Source organism: Lepidochelys kempii, chromosome 10, assembly GCF_965140285.1.
Source record: "Lepidochelys kempii isolate rLepKem1 chromosome 10, rLepKem1.hap1, whole genome shotgun sequence".
In the NCBI taxonomy this organism is placed as follows: Eukaryota; Metazoa; Chordata; order Testudines; family Cheloniidae; genus Lepidochelys; species Lepidochelys kempii.
The window spans coordinates 68882590-68908787 of NC_136389.1; the positions used below are offsets into that span (position 1 = coordinate 68882590).

Sequence of the window (26198 nt, forward strand, 5' to 3'; positions counted from 1 at the left end):
AATCAGGCCCATGCTGTAACATCTGCATTCTCGACCCAGCAGTTTTTACCAACTGCCAGTTACTGCTTTTTGAAAAGCTCTATAATGGGTGGCCAAACTTACTGACCTGTCAAGCCACATACAACAATCTTGAGAAGTTTGAGAGTCAGGGCACACCTGCCAGGAGTCGGGGCTTCAGGACCTCAGGAGGCGCTTGCCGGGGCTCGGGGTTTCAGCCCTGTGGGGCTGAAGCCCTGAGACCTCCCCTCCCCGCTGAGCAGCCCCTATCTCACCACGCTGCTGCAAGGCAGAGGTTCTTAGTGCCCTCCCCCGCCCCAGTCTAGTAGGTGGAGAATGGGGGTTGGGGGGCATGCGGGACTACAAGATTCACACTTTAAAAGAGCTGCATGTGGCTTGGGAGCCACAGTTTGGCCACCCCTGCTCTATAAAATTGATTTCAAAATAGTCTGAAGAATAAGAATCAATGGCCAGGTTCTGAATTAGTTTATATTTTCAAATATTTCCAGCCATACTCTTAAAGGAAAACCATATATTTTATGTACCAAGATGGGCACCTATTATTTAAATATGAACTTAGTTAATTGTTGAGGATGGCCAAGTTTGAAGAAGGCTTTGAAAGGTCATCTTGGAAGCTGTTTAGTCTCTGCACTGGCAGAAAGAACTAGTAGATGACCTATTAGGTCTTCTCCATTATATTAAGTCTGCTTTGTGCCATTCCTCCTGGGCCAAAGCAGACAGATCCTTGGGTTGGGTAGAATCTCTGTACCATCTCCTATATCACCTTTCCTCCCAGCTGCCAGCACAAGGGACATGGCTGATCTTTATAATCCCGATGATTCCTAGCTGCTGGAATGTCCCATGGGGCCATTAGAAACCCACACAATTTAAAGCAGACAACCTTTAGGCTTCTCTAAGTTGCCCCAGAAGACTGGACCATTGTTCACTAGCCTCAGGATTGGTGATGAGCAAAAATAGCAAATGTTGCCCTTCAATGTGTTGTTGATACTGTCTCCAAATTACCATCTGTCCTTTACAGTGTATTTTTCCTCCCCAGTGACAGTTGATGTTCTGCTCCTCTGCAATTGAAATGTATGACCATGACCTAATGATCGTGTATGACCATGATCTGATTTGATCTATTGCTAATCATAGAGCTGGGAGTATTTGTTTAGTGTCTCCTCTAATTTCTATACTAGGACATGCATAAATCTCTTGAGGCATCTGCTACTGAGTTCTTCCCATGGATGTGCTGCATCAGTGCCTCTGTAAGCACCATACATTCTGCACCACACGCCAGATAGAGCGCAAGCATTTGTAGACAGAGATTTCGATTGATCTTGCAACAGATTTGTTTGCTCAGATTTTCAGCAGTTGACTGAAAATGCCCTATTGGCCTTTTTGACTCACCTGATCATTTTTATCTGAGAGTGATGTTAGCAGGATGCACACCGTTCTGAACAAAGAAAGTGTTGCCTCAGAGCTGGTGGGGAAACGTGGACACTGTGTTTTGGGTGGGTCCAGAATATGGCAGTTCTTCACCCCTCTATGCACCCTCTCTTCATAGTGACAATGCTGGTTATCATAGCAGTTTTGGGGGACGTCATAATTTGAGTTTAAACAATGTCTTATTTTAAGACAGATTCTCAGTAGGTATTAATAGGATTAGCTCCAGTGACTTAAGTGGGGCTACACCAATTTACACTAGCTAAAGATCTGCTCCTTACATTTTTAGGATCCAGTAGATGTATCTACCTTGTTTAAGATTAAACTTTTAAATGACTCGATAGTGTCTGTATGGGCTCTTTAGAAAGATCTCTGCACCTCTCTTCCAAAGAGAGCCTCTGCAGATCTGCTGGGCTCCACAGCTGCAGCGTTCAAAGAGTAACTCTAGGACATTTTTAATAGTCCGTCTGACAAACTGGTCAACAAAGATGTCATACCTCCTATTTTGTGCTTCCTAGCTTGATTATCAGACATGGAAGTCAGGTGGCAGCGCTTGAGAGATTCCACTGAGCGCGTACAAAGCTCAAACGACTCTCAAGGCTAATAATTGCTTGCATAGCTACACTGGAAGGGATTAAAAATGCTTTTTAATATGGATTAGCAGTGTGTGGGAGGCTGACTCACTTGTGTGAGCTCTTCTCTTTGGCCACTTTCATGCTTCCCTTTCCTTGTGCTTAATACAACAACAAAAATGAAAAGCTTTAACTAGCTGGGTGGAGTTTTGTTTCCTGAGTCTTTCTATCATGTTATAAAGTTAATTTCTCTAGATCACCTTGGACTTCCGTATTGCAGAAACTTGAACTTTTTTATTGCTTTATAGAAATGTGAAAGAAAGATTGATTTTCCAATGTAACAGATTTGGAGATGCTATTTAATAATCTAAGAATATTGAGATATAACAATTTGATAAATTGTTCCCTGGTCAGTGAGGGGAGGGTATTATAAATTGGGTATAGATTATAAAATTTTCCTGAATGAAGGCACTCAGATAGTTTAATAGGGGCCTGTGGGAAGAAGAAATAGGAAGGCAACACAATGGCTCCCCAGATAAGTAACCTCTGACAAAACACTTGAGGTGGCAATTACAAGACAATGGCACTGGGATCCAGATTGAAATTATACAGCTGTTTTGCCAGGCTGGGAAGTAGAGATTAAAATGACATTAAACAGTTAAAAAGCCCTTTTCAGAAGAAGACAGGAGCATGTGTGTGTGTGCGTGAGAGAGAGAGAGAATTCTCAGAAGGACAGGCTAACTGACACAGAGAGAGGGTCTGCAGAGCGGTCTGAAAGAAATTGGATCTTCCTAGATCCAGGAAATGGTAAGCCTTAGGGAAACACAGGCAAGTGTGTAGACTACTTTCTTGTTTTTAAGATCTGTTTTCTTTTACATACTTTGATTCTAAATAAATAATACTTTAAGAAAGCTGTCTGGTCACTGGTTACAACTGTCCTTGCTCCCTGAGCCTGAGGGAACACAATGGCAGGGTCAAAGCCCAAGTCAGATCTGCTGAAGTAATCATGGTTGATACACCAGGGATTGCAACCCAAAGCCTGGTTTGAGAGCAGGAGAATCCCATGATTTCATCCCATGAGATATGATGGCCCAAGTCCTGAGACCTGGATTGGGGGTGCACTCAGAGACACCAGGAGTCAGGGACCCAGTTAAACTGGTAACTGTGACAGTCAGCAAAATACAAATAACATAAATGTTATATCTTTGCACAAGTTTGATTTTTCATATTCTAAAATAATTGGATGTCTTTAGTTTTTAGCATAGTAGCAGTGTTCTTTAAAAAAAAAAAAAGACCTGATTTTTCACATTTTGAGCAACTTTAGTTTCACGCTGTATAATCAAAAGTTCTATTTGTGACATGAGAAAAATACAATTAAAGAAAAATACCAGCACCTTAAACATCAGTTATGTTTGAAATATGTTTAGCTCCTGTTGCTGCACATGACATCTAAGATTACTTTAAACTGAAAGAGATCGGAAGAAAAAAAAACTTTTTCATTTTGTGCTCTTTATGTGACACAACTTTGTGGAAAGTTGTTTTCACTGTTTCCCATATATAGTCAGTTTCCCCCTACTCTTAGTGTGGGTCTTTCACACAGCAACAGAGAAAAGAAAATCATTTAATTAAAAAGAAAATGTAGCTCTAAAACTGCTCTGCCACTCTTTGGAAGGCTGCAGCATACATTTTCTATGCTGGCCCAATCTGAGAGCTCTAATGACCTCCACCTCATGTTTCCATCTTCCCTCCCTATAAGCCATTTCATGAGGCTAGCACCTAGGGGTAGGCAGAGGGCAAAGTGGTTCCTTGTGGCCTCTCTCTTCTTTTTGCACACCCAAACAGGGCCAGACACAATCTAGCATGCTTGTAGACACAGACTGGTTTGAAATTCCAAAGCACTTTATACAGTTGTGAATACCAGATTGGTAAGAATGGTCCAGCATAAATAGGAATCCCAGACCTTCCCTTAAAACCCTTAGGTCTGTTTTTGTTAAGATCAAAGTGTTTGCTACAAAATGTGCAGAGGCCCACCCTTCCTGGATTGCTCTTTTGGTAAATGGGTTGTGTCCTGCAGCTGTACAGCTCTGAAAGGTTTTTGTTTTTTTTAATATATACCATCAGCTTGCTTTAATTAGATGTTTTTCATGTTATCATTGCAGAAATTCCCCAATCCTACAATCTCCCCACTTTGTGTGTGTTCTGTAAGGAGAGCTGCTAATAATTAGAGGTACCTCATTCTGGCACCTTAACTCCTATTTAGTAGTAATTTACTCTGCAAGTAGTCCTACTAAAAATCAATGGGACTCCTTGCAAAGTAAGGTACTACTTACTCTGAGAAAGGGTGCCAGAACTGGGCTGTAAATAACCTAAAACCAAACTGAGACTCTAAAATTAATTTAACTTGGAATGGGAAATTAGACTACAACTGGAGTCCCTAGGGGAGATGCATGAGCCTCATCCAACATTCATTTCCCCTAATTCTTTCCTAACATGATAATCAGAATCTACGTGATCAATATGTAGGTATAATCCGTGAAAATTTGCAGTTGAAATAAAAGCAAATTTTACAATGAGACTAACATTAACATGGATATTCTACAGCATTGCAGAGATGAAAGATAACAATGTCTAGCCCTGCTGGAGCTGATTGAATAATGCAGCACTTGGACAGAATTTATATCTATGGAATTTGTGCCAACTGGTGAAATCAATGTATTCCAGCAACAAAGCTGGCACAGCACTTCCCCCAAAAGCTTGGCTTAGTCAGTCAGGATGCAGTTAATTCATAGTGTCATTATATACATAAAATACATTACTGTGTATGTATGTGTATGGTTAATTGTAAAGATATGGCCAAGTCTAAACTCCAGATCAGTATAGCCCTGAATTTTGGAGAAATCAGTGGCTGAATCAGAGCTTCATGGCTGGCTCAGACTACGAGCTAGATCCCAACCAACCCTAACTTTGAAGAAGTTTGGATTCAGTCCTGAATTTTGCAGCTTGAGCCTATATCTGGGCTCTGGCTAGCTGTGGCAAACAACATATCTGTTCTCTAAACTTAACCAATCTACTTAGTGTGTATTCTCACTTCATGAGTGAAATGGATTCAAGGCTCCTGAAGTGATACTGAGGTCATGGCTAGACTACAAACTTTTGCTGCTGCAAGTTATATGGGCATAAAGCAACCACAGTTAGTTTATTGCTTGTGTGCATGTATACTTGGCTCCCCGTGTTGATGGTGTGCATACTCACCAGGAGCGCTTTTGTTGATGCACCATGGGTAGGTATCCCAGTGTGCAACTCGTCTATGTTCAACACATTGTCTTTTAGGATGTTTTGGCAATTCATGGTGGGGCAGAAACGTGCAGGGGGGACTGGGAGCTAGAGGTTAACTTCCCAGCAAGCATCTTTCTCCATCCCATAATATCATCCATATCCAATCATTTAAAAAAAAAATCTCACACATCCATGTAACCCTGCTTGTTGTCCACCATCTCTGACAGAAGCTCGTGAACATTGCAAACACAGGACGCATGATCCTCCAGCATTGTTATGGAACATAGTGAAAACCAATTCAAGGTTGTTGGTAGCATGTTGGCGTGCCGCTTCTGTCCCTCAGAAACAAGCACTGACTGATGGGGTTGCATTGTAATGCAGGTTTTGGCCGACAAGCAGTAGCTGCAAAACTTTCAGATGTACAACTTACAAGGCCAAGGTTCCTGGATCTCACCCCAGCCCTCCAGTTCAGGGACACCAGAATGAGAGCTGCATTGACAATAGAGAATTGAGTGGTGACTGCACTGTGGAAACTTGTAACTTTGCATTGATTCTGGTCAGTGGGAAAACATTCTGGAAGTGGAAAATCCATTGTGGGGGCCATTAAAAGTCTCTTGTTATGCAGCAGTGTGACTCTTGGCAATGCAGGACATAGTGAATGGAGTTGCAGCAACGTGTTTCCTGAACTGCAGTGGAGCAACAGGCAGCACGTGTATTCCTATTCTGGCACTGGACCAACTTGCCTCAGAGTATGTCAACAAAAAGTGCTACTTTTCTATGATTATGCAAGCATTGGTGTATCACCAGTGATGCTTCAGTGACATCAGTAATGGCTGGTCAGGGAAGGTGCATGATACTTGCATCTTTAAGAACACAGAACTGTTCAGAAAGCTGCAAGCCAGGACTTCCTTTTCCAACCGGTGTATTACCATTGGCAATGTTGAAATAATGGTGATCCTGGTGAACTCAGTCTACCCTTGCTTCCCTGGCTCATAAAGCCATATACTTGCCACGACAGCACCAAAGAAAGATTCAATGACCAGCTCAGCAGGGGCAGAATGACAGTTGAATGTACTTTTGGTAGAATGAAAGGATACTGGCACTGTTTACTCCTAAGACTGGATATCAGTGAAAAAAATATCCCAATGGTTATAGCTACCAGTTGTGTCCTGCACAGTATCTTGTGAAGCAAAGGGGAGAAGGGCGCAGGTGAAGCAGCTATATGCTGAGTTCAAACAGCCTGACACAAGGGCATTAGAAAAGCTCAATGCAAAGCTATAGGGCTCAGGGAGGCTTTGAAGAAGCACTTTAAGAGCCAGTCACAGTAATGTGTTATGGTGGGCTGTGATCTACCTGGCCCTGCAGTTTTGAGGGCTATTAGCAATTGTGTGGCGCTTGGTGTGCATCTATGAATATAACACGGTCAATGCACCTATTCATTTTGTGGTGCTCACTGTACATTTATGATTATTACACTGTCACTGATCCTATGAGTTGTCATACTGTACAATAACCCGTAAATGGTTGCTTTCAGTACCACCAGGCATTCTGCAGCACATGGAACAGAACTTAACAAGGGGAAACATCCATTTTGGGGACACCCCTATAGCAACCATGGCTCTCACCGGTCAACGTGTGTGAAGCTGTGGTTGTCCTAACTGTCTCCCAGTATGGAGTGAGAGGGATGCAACCCCTGATGCCACATGGAATACTGAGGGGGATGTAGGGAGGTGCTAAAATTGAGTTATCCAGGGATTGCAAAGGGGGGGGCGAGCCCATGATTGTTGAACCTGTAGGTCCACAAGAGTCTGCAGCATCTGTGTTTGCTGCTGGAAAAACCCCATTATGTCCTGCCGAATCTCCCTCTCCTTTTCCTGTTGGAACTCCTGGGCCTCTCTCATGTCCACTCTTTCCTTCTCCATATAGTCTGCAATATTCATCCTCCAGGCCCTCTGCTCGTGATCTGATGAAGCACCAGCTTGTAGGATCTTGCTCAACGTGTCATCTCAAGACCTCTTCTTTCTCCTCCTTATCTGGCTCAGGCATTCCAGGAGGTGTGGAGGGGGAACCCCTCAAGGCCACTACAGCAGCAGCTACAGATAAAACACAGAGAGGTATCATTGTCAGTATAGTCACAATGGAAAGTGAAAGTTAAGATTCAGAACTCCCTTCCCTTGGTCCCCTAAAGTTTTAACCATACATGCCTATGGACGCTTTGCATGACACCACTCACAACACCAGCGACGGTAAGTATGGCCCGCCAGGGATAAGGGAAATGAGGAAGGAATTGTTCAGCTGCATAATACTATGAGTATAGGGCAATGGCATTGAATACTGGCACCATTTTCCACCAGCAGTGGTGATTTTAGCTGATATCTCACTTCTGAGGGTAACAAAGGCATGGAGAGCACAGCTGCTGCTGGCATCCCGAAGCCACCCAGACTCATATTCTGCTAGCCTGTTTATTGCAATGGTGCCTTCCGAAGTTATCACTGACTGGCGTGGGAGAGCATCCTACCACAGAGGAAAAAATAAGGCTGCCATCCCTAGGAACCTTTGTGAAAGGATTGCAGAGAACATGAAAGTTTCATCAAGCTCTCTCAGGATTCAAGGGGCATCCTTGTGTACATAAACAAAGTGCTCCACATCTCTCCCCACTCGCCTAAATCTACAGGGAAATAGAAGCAGATAACAACTCTACCTCTCTCTGTTGTACTGCTATCTTTTCTAGTACAAATTAATCAAATGTCGATAGTTGCGTCCTATTAAGTTGGGGACACCATCATTGTAATGGGAACTACTCGTATACACCTAGCTCGAGCTTCCTTCCCCTGCATCAAACTCACCTGTGCTTGACTGCCAGGACTGACTGGACTGTGGTGGAGTCTAAAACAGGTCCTGGCTTGCAGCATAGCTGGACCTCCAGTAGCATGTCCTCCAGCTGCCGCCTCTTCCTCCTTCTAATATTTAGGAAACAGAAAAACAGAGAGTCTTTCTTCAGCCAAAAACCAGGTTCTTTAATCTTCGAGTTCCAAAGGAACATGGTATACGCAACACATTTTGCACATGGGAAATAATTTGAGAGTTAAAAATATAGATACCAATTTAAATCAAGTAAAAAGAAAAACCCAATTTGGGATTCTTAAGGGATAAATTTAAGAACATCCTGACTTCTCTCAAAGGTCCACTTCCTGACCAGCCCACAGTAGATAATTTTGTTTTACATTAACAAGAGGGCGTAGATTTACAGTCCTAGTAACTTTCTACCATAGCTTTACACTAACTGTAAAGATAACCTGTTGCACACGTTGTCTGGTACGACTGCATCTGAACAGCTCTCTAAGCCATTGGATAGACCACTGAATCTTCAGTTGGGGAGATGGAATGCCTTACTTTTTGCTGTGATCTGCAGAGAAAATGCATAGGCAACTTGACTGTAAGTGAAAGTTTTTAAAAAGCCTTTTCAAGTAATGTGAATGTTTTTAGATTTTAAAGTGTGCCTAATTTTTAAAGGTGCTCTTTGTAAATCCATGTGATTTGCTGAACATAACCAATTCACTAAATAAAAAAACTTATCCCTGAGTAAAAATAAATGAAGTTAGAAGTTAATCAATTATTTACATGCACATCAATCTTCTATGGTATATATTTAGGATTGCATTATTCTTGTTTTCCATGAGTATCACTGGGGTAGGAAGAACCATAAAGCTCAGAAACATTCCCTTGCTAAGGCCCTGATCCTGCAAATGGCTCCATGCAAGCCATGATTGATTTGAGTGGGGTTCTGCCCACACGGAGCCAGTTGTAAGATCCCAGCCTTGTATAAGAAACATTCCTTTCCCTGAAATGTAGAATACAACATACAAAAGTTTTAGTACATTTAGAAGGAATGCATAATATTGTGCACTATAGGATATTCAGAAGTACCTACTCACCTGACTCATACAAATAGTTATATTTAGGTAAAGTGAGAGTAAGGCAAGCAGAACTTGTATGTGGAATAGGAGCAACAGAAGACAAAGTAAAGAGGGTTTTTTTGGTTTTAAGAGAAAGAATGTGTTAGTAGAGACAATATTTCAAATTAGAAACTTAGTGGACTGTATTTTTTATTTACATACACCAAAAACAGAGACAGAGATCCAGCTTTCTAAACTTTGAATATTTAGTCTGTAAATGTGAATGTTTTCAGTAAATGTAAACATCTTCCAGCAATAAGAATGTTACCAGAATCATCTTTAATAAAAGCAACATTAACTATGGCAACCTGATATACCAGACCAGATATTAGATACAGTGCCAAATCCTTGAACAAATATGTAAATTAATAATTTGTGGAACAGCTTTGTGAAATGGCAGCTAATTAAAACACTGCTTTGGTTACTGTTCATTTAACAAACTACAGGAATAGGCTTATGGTTTAACAGCTTCCTGTTTCTTCTGCACATTTGTAGTAAAAACGTAAGAAAATGATCACATATTATATGGTTTTTACAGCCCTAGCTGAGCACACCTTGGCAGACCAAGGCAGCTGTACCAGACCCAAGCCTTGGATCCCATGGGTTCTTAGATTTGCTGGCTCTGGAATAGAGGCCAGTCACTTCCTTAAACTCTGGACTTCTGGGCATACACTCAGACACATCCTCTATCCAGCTGCCCTTCCTGTCATATGGACTCCAGTCCACCTGCCAAGGTCCTGAAAGCAGTGCTGGCCCTCTCCAAGCTGCCTTAGAAGCTATGGCCCCTCCATCGATTACTGTTTCAACCTGCAGAGACTACATGTCAGTTAAAGCAAGTCTTCTGCTATAAATGCATGAGATCTCTGGGACGAGTTCCAGAAGCTCTCCAACATTGGGAGCCAATCCTTACAGCACAGACTAAACACATCTGCAGTATTGCTAACTCTCATGCTTTTGTCCTGAGTCTCATGATAATTATTGTTTTCTTTAAAGCTCCAGCTCCTGGAGTCAAGTGGATATGTGATGATGTCAGCCTTGGCTCTTAAGGAAACAGTACATTTCTCGCCCTTGTGGCTGTGGAGAAAGCTTTCAAATGTGACACCCCCCCCCCGTGCGTCTAAAAGGCTCAAAAAGCAGATAGCAAATAAAAACACTACAGCTATTATTTTTACATAGTCTCATGATTTTAAAGCCAATCTCAAGCTTGACTCATGATTTTTGAACATTTGGGGCAGCCGTTCACCCTACTGAAGGGAAGGAGAGCGGTGAGCAACCTCTCAAAGACGTTAAACGTTTACATCACTTTTTGAACGGTCTTTTCAAACCTTGGGTGTCTTACAGCGACCGGGCCAAATTCCGCCCTGGGTTACGCCCAGGCAGTCCCTCGGCCTCCAGGAGCGCTTGAGCTGGGCCTACGCGTGCAGAGGCTGGCCCCCAGTGTCACGCCCGGCTGGGAATGGAGGCGTGACCCCTTCCTGATAAGGGCGGGCGGGCGGCCCTCCTGCCTCGGGTTTCCCATCCCTGACCATCGGCCAGCCGCTGCTCCAGCTCCCTCGGGCTTCCACGCAGGCCGGGGGCAGCTGCTGCCCCACCGCCATCTCCGGCCGCCGCCTCCCGCTCCAGGATCTCAGGCCGGGCCCCTGTTGCCCCCGCCCCCGGAGGCGGGACGCGGAGGAGGCACCTCCTCCCCGCGGAGCGCGGAGAAGATGGCGGCGGCCGCGAGCTGGGCCCGCCTGGGCCTGGTGGTGCTGTTGTTGGTCGCGGCCGCCGGGGCCGGCGAGCCGGAGGGGAAGCGGCGGGCCCAGCCCGCCAAGAAGAAGAAGGACATTCGGGATTATAACGATGCGGACATGGCGCGGCTGCTGGAGCAGTGGGAGGTACGGGCTGGGCCGGGGACCCGCGGCGCCCCGCTCAGGCCACATGGTGCCCCCGTCACTGAGCTCCCCTCAGTCCCTCACCGCTCCCCCTGTGTCCACGTCCCCGCTCAGCTTCCCCGCCCCCCACCGCTTAGCACCAACTGACGTGTGTCCCCGCTGGCCCCTCGGCCGCCTCCGGCCTCTCGGATCCTCCCCCCGCCATCGCTGTTCGCTGCCCGCCCGCGCCCCGGGGCGCCGCGCAGCTCGGGCGCGACCGATGGGAGGGCGCTGTCCTGCCCCAACGGGCGGCGGCGCCCTTCCCGCAAAGCCGCTGTTGGAGCCGGTGTCCGCCTGGGCGGGGAGCGCGATGGCCAGTTCCCGCCGCTGGGCGGGGGAGAACGGGCCGGGGTTCCCCTGGCAAGCGGGGGGGGGGGCGAACTGTGCTAGTGGCGTCGGGGTTCCCCTGCCGATCAAGGGGTTCGGCCCCGCTGTGACATGTTCCACCTCCATCAGGTAGTTGCGTTAAAAGGGTGGAGGGGGGGTATTGATGGAATAGGTAGGACCCTAGTCACCCTTGACCCCCCTTCCCTCATCTTCCTGAAACCCCCAGTTACAGTTTGGGCTGAGTACAAGTAACCCTGGGAGTGAGCAGTTTGAGCCCTGTCCACTTCACTATGGCCGGTACTTGATTCCCTCCCCGCTTGAGAGCTCTGCTGTGGTCAACGCTAGTGAGCAAGTAGATTGTTATTTTGTGAGATTGAATGAACAGATAAATGACTTCTGCTAGGTAGTTGTGGTTAAGAGCACAAATTAAGGTACCACATATCACTCAGTTCAACTAATCGTTGCCCACTTTGTTCTCCACTGTCTCTTCCCAACTAGACTGACTTTCAAACTGGTTCCTATTTGAGGCCCCAATCTTGCAGACATGTACAACTCATACATGTTAATAACTTTATTTATTAAACAGTAATAAGTCACCGGGACCAGAAGATATTCACTCAAGAGTTCTGAAGGAACTCAAATATGAAATTGCAGAACTACTAAGTGTGGTATGTAACCTATTGCTTAAATTAGCCTGTTACATTAGCTATCCATCAGTCAGCTGGTAAAAGCCAGTTTTTTTAAAAAAGGCTTCTGAGGTGTTCCTGGCAATTACAGGCTGGTAAGCCTAACTTCAGTACCAGGCAAATTGATTGAAATTATACTAAAGGATAGAATTATCAGACACACAGATGAACACAGTTAGTTGGGGAAGAGTCACTCTGAGAGGATCCAGTGGATATAGTGTACTTGGACTTTCAGAAAGTCTTTGACAAGGTCCCTCACCAAGGGCTCTTAAGCAAACTAAGCCGTTATGGGCTAAGAGGGATGGATCAGTAACTGGCTAAAAGGAAACAATGGGAAGGAGTATATGGTGATTTTTCACAATGGAGAGAGGTGAATAGCAGTGTCTTCCAAGGATCTGTTCTGGGGCTATTGCTGTTCAAACATATTCATACGAGATCTGGAAAATGGGGTAAACAGTGAGGTGGCAAAGTTTGGGGATGATACAAAATTACTCAAAACAGATTACTTAGGGTTAGGGTTAAGACCAAAGCTGACTGCAGCGAGTTACAAAGCTGACTGCAGCTCTTACAAAACTTGGTGGTTTGGGCAACAAAACGGTAGATAAAATTCAATGCTGTTAAATGCAAAGTAATGCACGCTAGAAAACATAATCCCAGCTATACATACAAAATGATGACTGCCAGATAATGGGATGGATCACTTAATAATTGCCGGTTTCAGTAATTGCCGGTTCTGTTCATTCCCTCTGAAGAATCTGACATCGGCCACTATAGGAAGAAAGGATACTGGGCTAGATGGATCATTGGCCATACTAGGTCAGATGGTTCTTATGTTCTGTTAACTTTCCTTTATTGCCTGTTCCCTGTCTCTCCATGGACCCTTCTGTTGCTACACACTCTTCTATTTCTTTCCTCCCCATCTGCTGTCTTTTCTATTTGCCTCTCCCAAATGCCACAGAGCCTTCTGATTCCATTCCTTCCCCTATGGTTCTTATCCAGAATGTTTTGTTCAGTTTTTGAAAACAGCAGAGGTGAAAATATATCACTTTTATCTGTACCCAGTTACACAGGGTTCCAAGTCAAAGTGTGGGAACTGGTTTTTGCATGTGCCTTTCACACAGGAGATTTTTGCAGAGAGGAGAAAAGCCAGCTGATTCTGCTGAATTGAGTATTTTTGTTGAACAGCTTCTAGACTTCTCGTTCTATGAACTGGCACTAAGGCGTTGTCTACAGGAAAAAAGCACTGCATTAGAAATTATGTAACCTAATGTTTTAACTAAAATGATGTTAAAACATGATTTAACCCTTGGTTTAAAATGATGGTAATCATGACTAGCTAATATAGTTCCTTGTGAACAGCCTTATTTTTTTAAAAAGAAAAGGAGTACTTGTGGCACCTTAGAGACTAACCAATTTGTCTCTAAGGTGCCACAAGTACTCCTTTTCTTTTTGCGAATACAGACTAACACGGCTGTTACTCTGAAACCTGTCCTTATTTTTTTAGTGTTTCCTATCTCTATGGTAACCAACAGCAAGGATTGGAAAGTGGGAGTCACACCCTGCCTTCCCAGGGGGCTGCCAAAAGAGCACACAGGCCTTGCGAGGCTGAAGAGTTTGTAAGAGGGCTATATGTGCACTCTCCTCCTCCTCTTCATGTCCCCCTGCCTTTGTCACCCCCTCCCCCAACCTTCTGGGTGTCGGAAGGGAAATTTGAAGTAGTTGTAAATGTGTGGGATGAGGAAACTGGAAGTGGCAGATAAAGGGCAGGGAAGAAAAGGAGCGTTATAACAGAGAATGTGATTGATAAAAATGAGACCATATGGAAGAATGGTTGTGGTGTTAGCTGAGCCAGGATTTGAATTTTAATACTTCCTGACTCCTCCTAACTTACTGGGTGGCTTTGGACAAGTTATTTTACGGCCCTCCCACCCCCAGCTTTCCCACTTGTATAATGAGAATATTTGCCGGTCTCACCGGGATGTTGAGGATTAATTCCTGATTATTAAATAAAGTTTGCATTCATCCTAAAATAATCTACCATATATCTTTTTATATACACAGGGCATAATCTTCAACTGTTCTGAACTCATTCTTGACACAGATGAGGAAGGCAAATTTACCACTAAGCCCCCTTTATGCCTGTCTCAAACCTGCGAGCACATGGGACTGAACCAGACATGTAACAGTTAAAGGAGTTTAAGGGTTTTTAATTTATGCTTTTAATGGCTCCAGGGGGAGTTAAAGAGGGTAGTGATTGGCCAGCACGCATTGTGCTCAGGCCTTTCCCATTATACTGGGGGGGGGGCAAGTAGCATAGAGCACACTACATCTTCTTTATGCCACCCAAGGGTTCCAAAATGTCAGGGTAATCTCTAACAGCCCCTCCACGGTTGCTTTCCTTCTACTTTGTATAGCCTGAAGAGCGTAAGAGAGCTAGAAGTGGAGCCAAAATCTGCGGCAGAATTCTTTCCATGGCTAAAACCTGTATTCTTTAAAACCATTTATTCTTGCACTAATTTTAAACTTCGGCATTCCCCAGACTTGGCTCAGAGCTAAATTCATAAATCATCGTAGTTTCTTTGGCTAATTCTGTAATAGAAATATATACAATACAGTATGTGGAAATCAATAATAGAGAGAGTTCATTTTAGGAAGGGGTATGTGAGGAGAAAACAGATAAAGAAGAAATGTATGTGTATCATTTAATCCATTTAGTACTTTGTTTGTGAAACTTCATGTTCATACTTGCCTGGCAGACGTACGTATTCATTTTAAACTTGAAAATCACTTATTTGTCTTGCTTTCAGTTAGTAGTTTTGGACTTCACAATATGTATCTCTTATAAAGCTTTCTGAGAGGTCTTCAAGTGCTGAAGTGCCATGTGGAGAAGCTGTCAATCACTCCTTTTGATGGAAGGTTACACTTACTCAAACCAAAGCAATACTACTTTGAGAACATGAATAAATGTTCACAGCCATTCAGCTAATGGATATTAACAGGCATGTGTTAGCCAGTTTATGTAATGTATAAGGGTTAGCTGAAACTTTGTATTCCTAGCTCCCCTTTTCACAAGTACAAAATAAGCTACATTTGTGGGGCTTAAGCTAATTTTAAAATTGTACTGAGAATTGCTTTTCTGTTTCCTAAAAATTATTTCTCAGTAATATGCTTTATGCTTTCACAATACTTTACAAACATGGCTTTTCTCAGCATCCCCAAAAAGTGCTATTCCCAATTTGCAGGAATGGGGACTAAGACAGAGAGAATAAAGATGGGATTTTCAGAAGTGTGGTTTTTTGTTTTTTCCCATGGGGTTTGTGGTATTAAATCACTTAGTTGCTTGTGAAAAATCCACCATAAATGATTTACTCAAGGCCACACAATAAATCAGTAGCAGAGCTGGGAACACAGTTAGAATTTCTGAGCTCAATTCATTAGGCAACTATTCTCTCCTCCCTCCTGCCATGCTTTGTATACACAACTCACAAAAGTTCAATCAAAACTAGTTTGCAAGCACTGAAGAAGGAAAAGCTTAAATACCTATTTAAGAAGTGACACTCTAATTCCCCAAAGTAAAAGACTGGAGAACAACATTGTGATAGAGATTCAATTTAAAAACTTAGGTCAATCAGTATAAAAGCAAACTCCACTTGTTCCAGACAGGAAGACAGCTGCACTCATTCATCCAAACCAGCCTCTTTAAAGGGGAAGATACATTGCATTGTCTTTTCCTGTCTCCATCTTGTGGTCAGAGGATAATACCTGATACATAAGATGGTATAGGGCATGGTGTAGAAATGAAGGTAAATGTACAGGAGACCTAAATTAAAAAAAAAAAAAAAAAAAAAGCTACTAACGCTTAAGAGGGTGGGTGGGTGGGTGTGTACACGTACATTGCAACACTGCCTTTGTTTTTTCCACAAAGTATACAAGATGCATTGAAGTGTTTATTGCTTCTTTGTGTCTTGCATAAATGAGTATATAGAGCATGTGGATGACGTAACTGTCTTGGTGCCAATTAAATTACATTTCTTATGTAGTATGCAATGAATGGGTCAAATTTTGTGTGTAGTTTTTTACCCTTGTATCCCTATTGAAGTCAGTGGGACTTCAGGGGTGTGAATAAGGGCAGAATTCTTCCCTAAGCATGTGGCATATATAAGGTGATGGGGAGGGAAGGGAAGGATTCACAGAAGGTCAGTAAATACAACTTAAGAGTTGGAGCAGTCTCCCAGTAAAGAGTTCAGGAGATGCAATTTGCTATATTTGTCTTTATTTTGGAATCCTCATCATTAAATCAATCCCAACGTTCTCTTTATCACAAGCAGCCTCTAATAATTCTCTAAGCTAAACAGTGACAAATATCAAAAGAATAGTTTTGCAATAGGTTGGAGTTTATATCGAGGTGGCATCTTAAGTTTAATGTGTAATTAAAATCTGTTTGTTTCAAAACAGAAAGATGATGACATAGAAGAGGGAGATCTTCCTGAACACAAAAGGCCATCAGCACCAATAGACTTCTCCGAAATTGATCCAAGCAAGCCTGAAAGTATCCTGAAAATGACCAAAAAAGGGAAGACTCTTATGATGTTTGTCACAGTGTCAGGAAATCCCACTGAAAAGGAGACTGAGGAAATTACCAGCCTGTGGCAGGGCAGTCTCTTCAATGCAAACTATGATGTACAAAGGTAAACAATTGTCTTCAAAGTTCTGTATTGCTTTGACAGGACCCTGATGTTTCTTTCTCAGGGTGTTCTTCAAAGCTGTTCTGTTTCTCTCAGTCCCTTTGCTCTCCTAAATCACTGTTTATACCTTTTTAACCTTCCTTCAAGCCTCCTTGGTAGTAATGTGGTCGGTTATACAAAGCTTTTTAAGACTTAGGGTATGTGTAGACCAGGGATTGGCAACGTTTGTCCTGCGTTACCCTGGCGGGCCGGGCTGGTTTGTTTACTTGCCGCATCTGCAGGTTTGGCCGATCACAGCTCCCACTGGCTGCGGTTCGCCGCTGCAGGCCAGTGGGAGCTGTGGGAAATCACGGCCAGCACATCCCTCAGCCTGCGCTGCTTCCCACAGCCCCCATTGGCCTGACACGGTGAACCGTGACCAATGGGCGCTGCGATCAGCTGAACCTGCGGACGCAGCAGGAAAACCGACCCGGCCTGCCGGGGGGCTTACCCTGCCGGGCCGCGGGCCAAACGTTGCCGATCCCTGCTCTAGACTATAAACATGAGTCAACCTTTATGAGGTCGACTTACAGCCACCGAAGTAATCTCTGTGGTGGTGCATGTCCACACTACCCTCTTTGGGTCAGTGGTGTGCATCCTCACCAGCAGCGCTTCCACCAACCTAAGAGGGGCAGTGTGGGGACCTGAGAACCCAGTCTCTCAGCTCCGCTGGTAGCTTCCTGCCAGTAGTGCCAGGAGCAGGCAGGGAGCCACCTGGGCTTCTTGCCCTGGCTCTCAGCCGGGGGCAGGGTCCAGCCGCCCAGCTCTGCAGGGAGCAGGGGGTTTCTTTTGCCTGCTGTGAAATTGACAAGACAGCCAGTGTAAGGGACGCAGCGTTTACACAGACACTGTGTTGCCCTAACTATACCAACTAACCCTTACACCTCTCATGGAGGTAGAGTTATTATATTGGCGTGGTAGGGCACTTTCATCAGTGGGAGGAAGGCTGTAATGTAGACGTTGACATAATTAGGTTGACATAAGCTGCCATATGTCGACCTAACTGTATAGTGTAGACCAGCCCTTAGTCATAGTGTCTGTATGGCCTAGCCTTTCTCTAACTCAATCCAGCTATATGTCTTTTTAATTGTAATTGTTTATGTGCTTGATGGGAAAGCATTGCACCTGGAAGTCTGTGTCACCACTAAGCTTTTAATTCCTTTTACTAAAAATAAACGTTCAGAGATCTTTTTGAAATAGAAGGATGATAGATTGTCTGTGCTGATGAGGAGGCAGACAAAGTTCTGTTGTTATATTGATCTTACAACCAGTAATGGAATACTGTTTATTTCTTTTTATGTGAAAGAATTTAATGCATGTTGGCAGTTTATTTATGAGCTACTTAATGGAATTTTGTAATATTTTTCATATATTCTTAAGTATTCATCAACCACATTTTTGAAACATAGGCAAATGTGTCTTTCTGTGGTTTCCTTGAAGGCACCAAGTCTCAATACAGCCACAAACATTAGATAATTTAATGTCCTGGTTCTTACTTAGTTTTTGAGCTTATATTCTTCACTTTCCTCTTTGCTTTGTTTTATACATATTAATGAGTATTTATTATAAGTAAGGCTATGTTTTAGTCACAGATATTTTTAGTAAAAGTCACGGGCAGTAAACAAAAATTCATGGCCCGTGACCAGTCTCTGACTTTTACTAAAAATACCCATGACTAAAACTCGCGGGGGTGCATTTGCCTACCTGCCTCCACGCCTCTCCCCACCTCCCTCCCAGCATCAGTGGCAGCAGACTCAGTTTGGATGTGGGAGGGGGCAGGGGGTTGGGGCCCAGGACGGGGTGAGCCGGGCTCTGGGCGGTGCTTACCTGGGGGGCTCCCTGGAGGCGGCGACACCACCTCCTCCCCCCCCCCCCCCCCCCCCCGCTCAGCTGTGTCTTAAGCAGGGGGGCCAGGAAGCTCTGTCTGCTGCCTCAGCCTGCAGGCACTGGCCTCGAAGATCCCATTGGCCATGGTTCCCTGCTAATGAGAGCTGCAAAGCCAGCGCTCTGAGCAGAGGCAGCCCGCAAAGCTGCCTGGCCATGCCTCCACCTAGCAGCTGAGCAAAGGGGATGTCACCACTTCTGGGGAGCCCCCAGGTAAGCGCTGCCCAGAATCTGCCTCACCCCATCCCATGCCCCAACCTCCTGCCCCATCCCACACCCAAACTCTGCTGCTGGGCACATGGTGGCCAGACTGCACCAGCAGCGGTTGATGCGACTGGCACAGGAGCTTCCTGAGCCGCCCCTGAGCCAGGCACACTGGCCGCTGCAGAAGTCATGGAGGTCATGGAAAGTCACAGAATCCGTGACCTCTGTGACAAACTCGCAGGCTTAATTATAAGATATCAACACTTTTATGTGTAGCTAATAGCCGTAGCTGTATAACAGCAAATTTCTTGGAGAGACTAATAAGAAATTGTACTTGCTGCCATGGTGTGTATTTAGGTTGAGCACTATCTGCTTTTTTTTAAAAAAGCAGATGTACCACTTAATGCTACTAAGTGCACCCTACTCTCGGAATTGCTCTAAATGAAACATCATGTTTTTAGCACTTCAAAGACCTAATGCTAATTGACAGTATTTTTTCATCTAGGTTTATTGTTGGCTCAAATCGTGCCATCTATATGCTACGTGATGGGAGCTATGCGTGGGAGATCAAAGACTTTCTGGTAAATCAGGAGAGGTGTGCAGATGTAACTCTAGAAGGTCAAGTGTATCCTGGGAAAGGAGCAGAAGAAAGTGAAAAAGTAAAAAATAAAACCAAACCAGAGAAAACTAACAAGAAAAAAAATGCAGACAAGAAATCAAAACCCCTCAAAGAAGACAACCGAGCTACCAAACAAAGAGAAGATCTATGACACATAAATTAAGCATACTGAATATAGTAAATAGAAAATCAACACTTCTATGCTGTTCACAGAGGAAACTAACTGTCTCTAAGTTTTGCAGCCTTACCTGTACAATTTCTGGCTCTTTAGGGGGGCAGGGGTGGGAATAAGAAGAGGAAGGATTACTGGGTTTAAGAGACTGTATGTATAAATGCACCAATTTACTTATTAATGTTGGGCATTTACTTAGTAACAGCAAAGTTAACGTTTACTGTCTTGGGATTGCCTACTTTAGATTGCAACATTTTTATGTTTTACTCAGTTGGTTTAAGGTTATAATAGGTACCAATGCATCCAATTTTATGGACTTTGCTCATATAATGAGAAAGGAAAAAGACTTGCGATCCTTACAGTGCACCAAAGTTCATATTTAGTAGTAGTTGGCCATTGTGGCTAGGTAAGTCAGTTATGTCAATGATTCACTGCTAGGTAGTAGACTGAACTGGCACACTATGTTCCTGGCAACCATTATACAGACTCTGCTCAGTGAGTAATATTTGCTATGATTTTAATGAATTGTACTCTGATTTCAGGCAGAGTATACCCTCAAAGTACCCCAGCTGGCATTGAAACAGGTGCCTGGATGCATAATATATAATTGTTTTGTTTGTACTCTGAATCGGCAAAAGCAAGGAGATTCTCAGGACCCGATTCTCTGGTCATCTGGATCTGCGTAAATGAGGCATAACCCTATGGGCATCAATGGAGTTACAATGCCAGTCTGAAAATGGTCTAAGTGAAAGAAGAATCAGGCCTTTGGCCAATCCCCAAACATATTTAGGTGCCTAACTGCCATTGAATTCAGTGGGAGCTAGATGCCTAAATACGTTTGGGCATCTGGGCCTTGGTGTATAAACTGCCAGTTTTTGTTTCAGCAAGCAGAGTTCTTGCAGAGTGAAAGACAAGTAAGTTAAAAGAGAAGCAGCCTTAACTCTGAATTTGTTTTTTATTGGTTTGAGAGCTTTTATAACTCTCTCTCTAAGTATTAATTGCAGTGCTGAGGAAAATTGGTGTACTACTAGCCATCTAGGCCCTGACCATTCTGTCAGTTACATGCTAACAGCTCCCATTAAAATGAGTTAGGGGGAGCATTTGTTGGTTTTTAATACTTAGCCCAGTCTACTTGAATACTTCCTCATTAAAATAATGAAATCAGTCTCCCTTTGCAATAACCATAACTACTGGGAAAGTTGATTGCGGGTGGAGGTGGGGGATTTAAATCCTCTTCAAAAGACACTTGTTTAAATAAAAGTTGTTTGTTCTAACTGTATCCGCATATATGTATGACTTTGAAGTTTTTCCTCAAATATGTTGAGGAATACATGCATAATGACCCAGAGCACACATTGATTTCAGGATAAGAGGCACAATATTAGATGTTTGATATTACTGAAATAAAGTTACTTTGATTTTTAAGGTGCCAAAATTCATGTGTTTTGAAGAATTAAAAGGTCCTAACTTGAACCATAATGGTTAATCTTTTTACACTGAAGTATTTTGTAAGTGGTTGACTTAGTGAGTGTTTGTTTCAGAATAAGAATATAACTAAATTTGTACACAAATAGAACCTGGTTTAATTTGTTTCAAAATTCACCTTTTACAATTGTGGGCATGATACGTTAATTTCAGTAAACTTATCTTTGGGCCACAGGCTAATCCCTCTCTGGTTTCCGTAATTACTCACAAATAAAGATTACATTATGTTGATGAAACATGCAGGTATTAATATGCATATCTTCACTCTTCCCCTTGCAGGTCTTTGTGTGAATTAAAGATTAGATTGTTGTGAATTGCAGTAGAAAAGATTGCTGTAAATGTGTATCTGCGCAATACTTTGAGTGAAAAGCTATAAAGCATTTGTGTCTTGGGGATTAATTATACCGCTTTTCTGCGCTACTATTCATGGCAAAGATACAGAGCAGTGCAGACAACTCTGCAGATATTTGATATTCAGAATGTTTTCTGCTCTTGTAAACACATTGTTGTCTCATCTATCATTGATCTGTTGCTTGCAAGTACTCATTCTGCATTGCCTTTATTTGGAGTATTGCATCATTTTTCAGGAAAGAATCAGAAGCAAACTGAAGTGAAAAACTGTAAGATCCAAAATGTTTCTTAGTGTATAACAAACAAGTTATAATTTACCTTGTAAATTATAGAATTCTCTTAACACAGGATTTGAATCCTTTAGAAACTAAGGATATTTTAGTATGGATATAGAGACTTTTAACATGGCTATTCTAATCTCTGAGGAGACTACGGAGTGTTTCAATTGTATAATATATAACAGATGCATGCTGGAACATTTTATCCAGTTTGACAAAAAACTATGCAGTATAAGCACAAAAATGTAAATTTTAAAAATATTACAGACACTGTAAAAACAACTAAGTTTTTGTGTGTGTGCGGGGGGAAATCATTAAAAATTAAAACTATCCAAATACAACTTACTTAAGCCAACATTTTAAAATTTGGATATCTAAAGTTAAATATCTAAATCCATATTTAGGTAAATAACAGTAGCCTGATTCAATAGTGCTAAACGCTCAACAGCAGGGGTCTGTCTAAAATGGGAAAAGGTGTTGTTTTATTTTAAACCTGATCTAGCTATCGTAATTTGAAACAACACTTACTTAGAGATGAGCTGTTACTGTCAGCTGTAGGTGCTAAATAGTGTTTCAAATCATGTTAGCTAGCTCGTTTGGGGGTTTTTTGAGTATATAAAAAGCATCTCTTTTTCTCTAGACACACTTAATAGGCATATAGCTGACTATTAATTAGTTAATGCTTTTTGATCCTCAAATAATTAAAAAGTATATGGTATTACATTCACCCAGATCTCCTATACTCCATTTTTCTTAACTCTCTCCTACCCACTCATTCCAGGGCCAACAGATAGTGTTATGTCTATTAATGTTACTTCACTGCACCTCTTAAATCTGTTATGAATGCCATGATCCTATTAAAAGCACAGGAAATTGTCACTTTGTTTATTTTCTTGACTGTTCCTTTTTCAATTTTAAAAGAAAAGGAGTACTTGTGGCACCTTAGAGACAAATTTATTTGAGCACAAGCTTTCGTGGGCTACAGCTCACTTCATCGGATGCTCAGATAAATTGGTTAGTCTCTAAGGTGCCACAAGTACTCCTTTTTGCGAATACAGACTAACACGGCTGCTACTCTGAAACCTTTCAATTGTTAGTATCCTAACTAGTATCTCTAAAACAAAGGTATAGGGTTGGAAAGGAAGAAAAGAGAGCTGAGTACTTTTAGTTTTGAATGCTGTCCTGCCAGACTGTGAGAGTCCTGCGTGTGTTCTGGACATCCATTTTCTTTAATTCCATTTTAAGTTCTTGCACACAGTTCATGTGTATGTTTTCTTTCGATGACACTTTTGCATCAGATGTGATCTTGGAACAATGAGCAGAATATGTGTAATGAAGGGACAACTTACAACAGTGGCTGAATATCCTCAGTGAAGATGCTGTGGAGCAGTGAATAAGCAGGAATCCAAGCCAACTGGTGGATCCCAACATGCAATTCTGCATTTGATATGCTGCTTTTAAGCTTAAATGGATGTCTGAGACAAGGTTGGCAGGTTTTGGCTACCGGCATAGCTTGTCTGGAAATATTCCCTGTACAGCCAAATGGATGATGTAATATGTATGTCAGTGAGCCACTTTAGAGAGAACTCTGTATCCTGATTTCCCCACCCCCTTATTGTTTACACAGTTGTATAAAACCAAATCTGTGCTTTTCATCAAAGCTAAATTGGTGCCTGCCTGCCTTTGTAACAGACATGCTGTAGCAGTAATACTGCAAAAAGTTTTCCTGGAAGATATAACATGTGAGTATAAATTATTTCTGTGAATTGCAAGTTTTACAAAAGCTAAATGTCATGCCTAAGTTAGCCAACTTTGAGGTTATACTACATAAAGATTCGTTACAGAACCTTTACAGGCAAGCTATATTGATAGTTCTAATTGTATAGTCAGCACTTACATCTCTGATAAATATAGGAATGAATTTTTACAGTACTTTCTAGAAACACAATGATGAACTGTTTTATCTGTTTCAGTGAGCATCATCATTGTACTGGACTTCTAACCAGGAAGTTTCAGAATAATGATGCAACTTCCATTGACAGAGGACTTGATCTTGTTTCCATTGGTTTCAATGGAAGCTTTGTCATGGACTTCAATTGGAGCAGGATTGGGGCCCTTCGCCTTACACAAAAGAAATGCTGAATACAGGAGCTGAATTGAATGCCAGAGACTGAACTTTTAGAGAAAGGCTTCAGCATAATGCTGAAACACCATTGCCTATGGAGAAGTAGGTGGTGGCAGTTTACACAAATAATATTTCCAGGACAGCATTTGTGTATAATTTTTCAACAATGTAATGAATCATTTAAATAAAACTTACTGTAAAACTACTGTTAATTACTAGCCTTCTCTCCTTAGCTGTTGCACAGTACTCTACTATTACAAACCACTTGCAGACAAGGAAGGTGACTTCCCATTTCTTCAGTAAGTTCTATTTAGCTTGTTTATGCGTTTCCTTACACTTCCATCTAGTGGTGTAAATAAAAACATTTTAAAAACTCGACTTAACTCCATTATGGGACACCTGAAACTATACAGCCAATCATATTTTGTATTTTAACAGATGAATCTTATATCTCTTCTACAAAGAGTAAGGTGGGTGTCTGCCCCCAAAAAAGACTTTATCAGTGGCAGATGCAAAAGATATTTTCTAAATGTTATCTTCCATTTTTAAACTTTCAAAATTAAACTGTTAAAAGTTCAAATGTTTCACAAAGATTTGGAGGAGCCTAATGACATCAGGCTTTGGATGGTGCCCTATGATGATGGTCTGTGAACTTAAAGTGGCTATAGTGGGTTAAAGCAGCGGTTCATCTAGCTCAGTATCCTAATGTCTAGCGAGGGCCAGTGCCAGATGCCACAGAAGGAATTAACAGAACAGGGTAATTTATTGAGTGATCCATCGTGTCATCCAGTCCTAGCTCTTAGGGACAGCCAGAGCATGGGGTTGTGTCCTTGACCATCTTGGCTGACAGCTATTGGTGGGCCTATCTTCCATGAATTTATCTAATTCTTTTTTAAAATCCAGTTATAGTTTTGACCTTCACAATATCCCCTGAGAATGAGTTCCACAGGTTGACTGTGTTGTATGAAAAAGTATTTTTGTTTGTTTTAAACCTGCTGCCTATTAATTTCATTGGGTGACCCCTGGTTCTGTGAAGGGGGAAATAACACTTCTTTACTCACTTTCTCCACACCATTCATGATTTTATAGACCTCTAATGTATCCTCTCTTAAGAGTCTCTTCTAAACTGAGCAGTAAGAGATTCCTTAATCTTTCCCCAAATGGAAGTTGTTCCATCTCCCTAATAATTTTTGTTGCCCTTCTCTGTACTTTTCCCAATTTTAATGCATCTTTTTTGAGATGGGGCAACCAGAACTGCATGCATTATTTGAGGTTTGGGAACACTGTAGACTTACATAGTGACATATTATTTTCTGTTTTATTATCTATCCGTTTCCTAATGGTTCCTAACATTGTTACTTTTTGACGGCTGCTGCACATTGAGCCAATGTTTTCAGAGAGCTATCTACAATGATTCCAAGATCTCTTTCATGAATGGTAACATCTAATTTAGACTCCATCATCTTGTGTGTATAGTTGGGCTTATGTTTTCCAGTGTGCATTACTTTGTATTTATCACCATTGAATTTCATCTACCAGATATTGTATCTAACTCTGCCTTAACATGGACATAAATTGGGAGTAACTCCATTTTAGTCAATGGAGTCACATCAATGTAAAATCAGAAGTGGGCCCAGTAGCAATCTGAATTCCATAAAAGGCTTTCTGAACAAATTTACTTAGTAATACGTGATGAATTCAGGCTAAATTGGACATTTCTGGCTCTTTTGCTTCAAAGAGGTTGTGGTGTGCTTCTAACGATGCTTATTGCTAATATTTGATGCTTAGCAAATATTTTATGCAGTATGCATTTGGGAACATAAGCAGCTGCTTCATATAGACATATCAGTGGGTGCTGAAGTACACTATGCCACTTAAATTTTACAACCACTAGTGATGCTAAATTGTCTGAGTCCACCATTTTGAATTTTAGCTTAAACTAAATATAGCATGGGTGTCATGCTCTAGTATAGAGCGGAATGTAGTTACTGCCAACTGCATATTTATATATATAATGTAGTGGGATTCATGCTGTTCAGCCTGATGTATTTTTAAACACCATTTGCCGACAGTTAACCCTGAAAGAGGATTGCTTGCATTATAAAAATAAAGGCCCCCAAATTTTCACACCCACTTGTCTACAGTGAGGTGCCTGAATCCACCTCTCAGCACCTACATTCAAA

The 26198-nt window shown here is 42.3% G+C and overlaps 1 protein-coding gene and 2 long non-coding RNA genes across 6 annotated transcripts in view; 2 read left to right on the forward strand and 1 right to left on the reverse strand.

Moving 5' to 3' along the window:
• LOC140895011 (uncharacterized) overlaps positions 1 to 10398 on the forward strand; it is a 104289-nt gene extending 93891 nt beyond the window's left edge. For all 4 annotated transcript variants that reach the window (XR_012154033.2, XR_012154028.2, XR_012154029.2 and 1 more), the window contains one exon: positions 10241 to 10398. This is a non-coding gene — a long non-coding RNA (uncharacterized LOC140895011). The remainder of the gene's footprint in view (positions 1 to 10240) is intronic.
• On the reverse strand, positions 1814 to 10884 carry LOC140895013 (uncharacterized). Its single transcript, XR_012154035.2, has 3 exons — positions 10573 to 10884; positions 8138 to 8251; positions 1814 to 7384 (listed from the first exon to the last, which is right to left on the reverse strand). It is a non-coding gene; the product is annotated as an uncharacterized LOC140895013 (long non-coding RNA).
• Positions 10782 to 19884, forward strand: MESD (mesoderm development LRP chaperone). The gene is made up of 3 exons (XM_073304090.2): positions 10782 to 11124; positions 16629 to 16861; positions 19491 to 19884. The coding sequence occupies exons 1-3, from the start codon at positions 10954 to 10956 to the stop codon at positions 19753 to 19755; spliced, it is 669 nt and encodes a 222-aa protein (XP_073160191.1). The 5' UTR covers positions 10782 to 10953; the 3' UTR covers positions 19756 to 19884.
• Positions 19885 to 26198: the final 6314 nt, after the last annotated feature.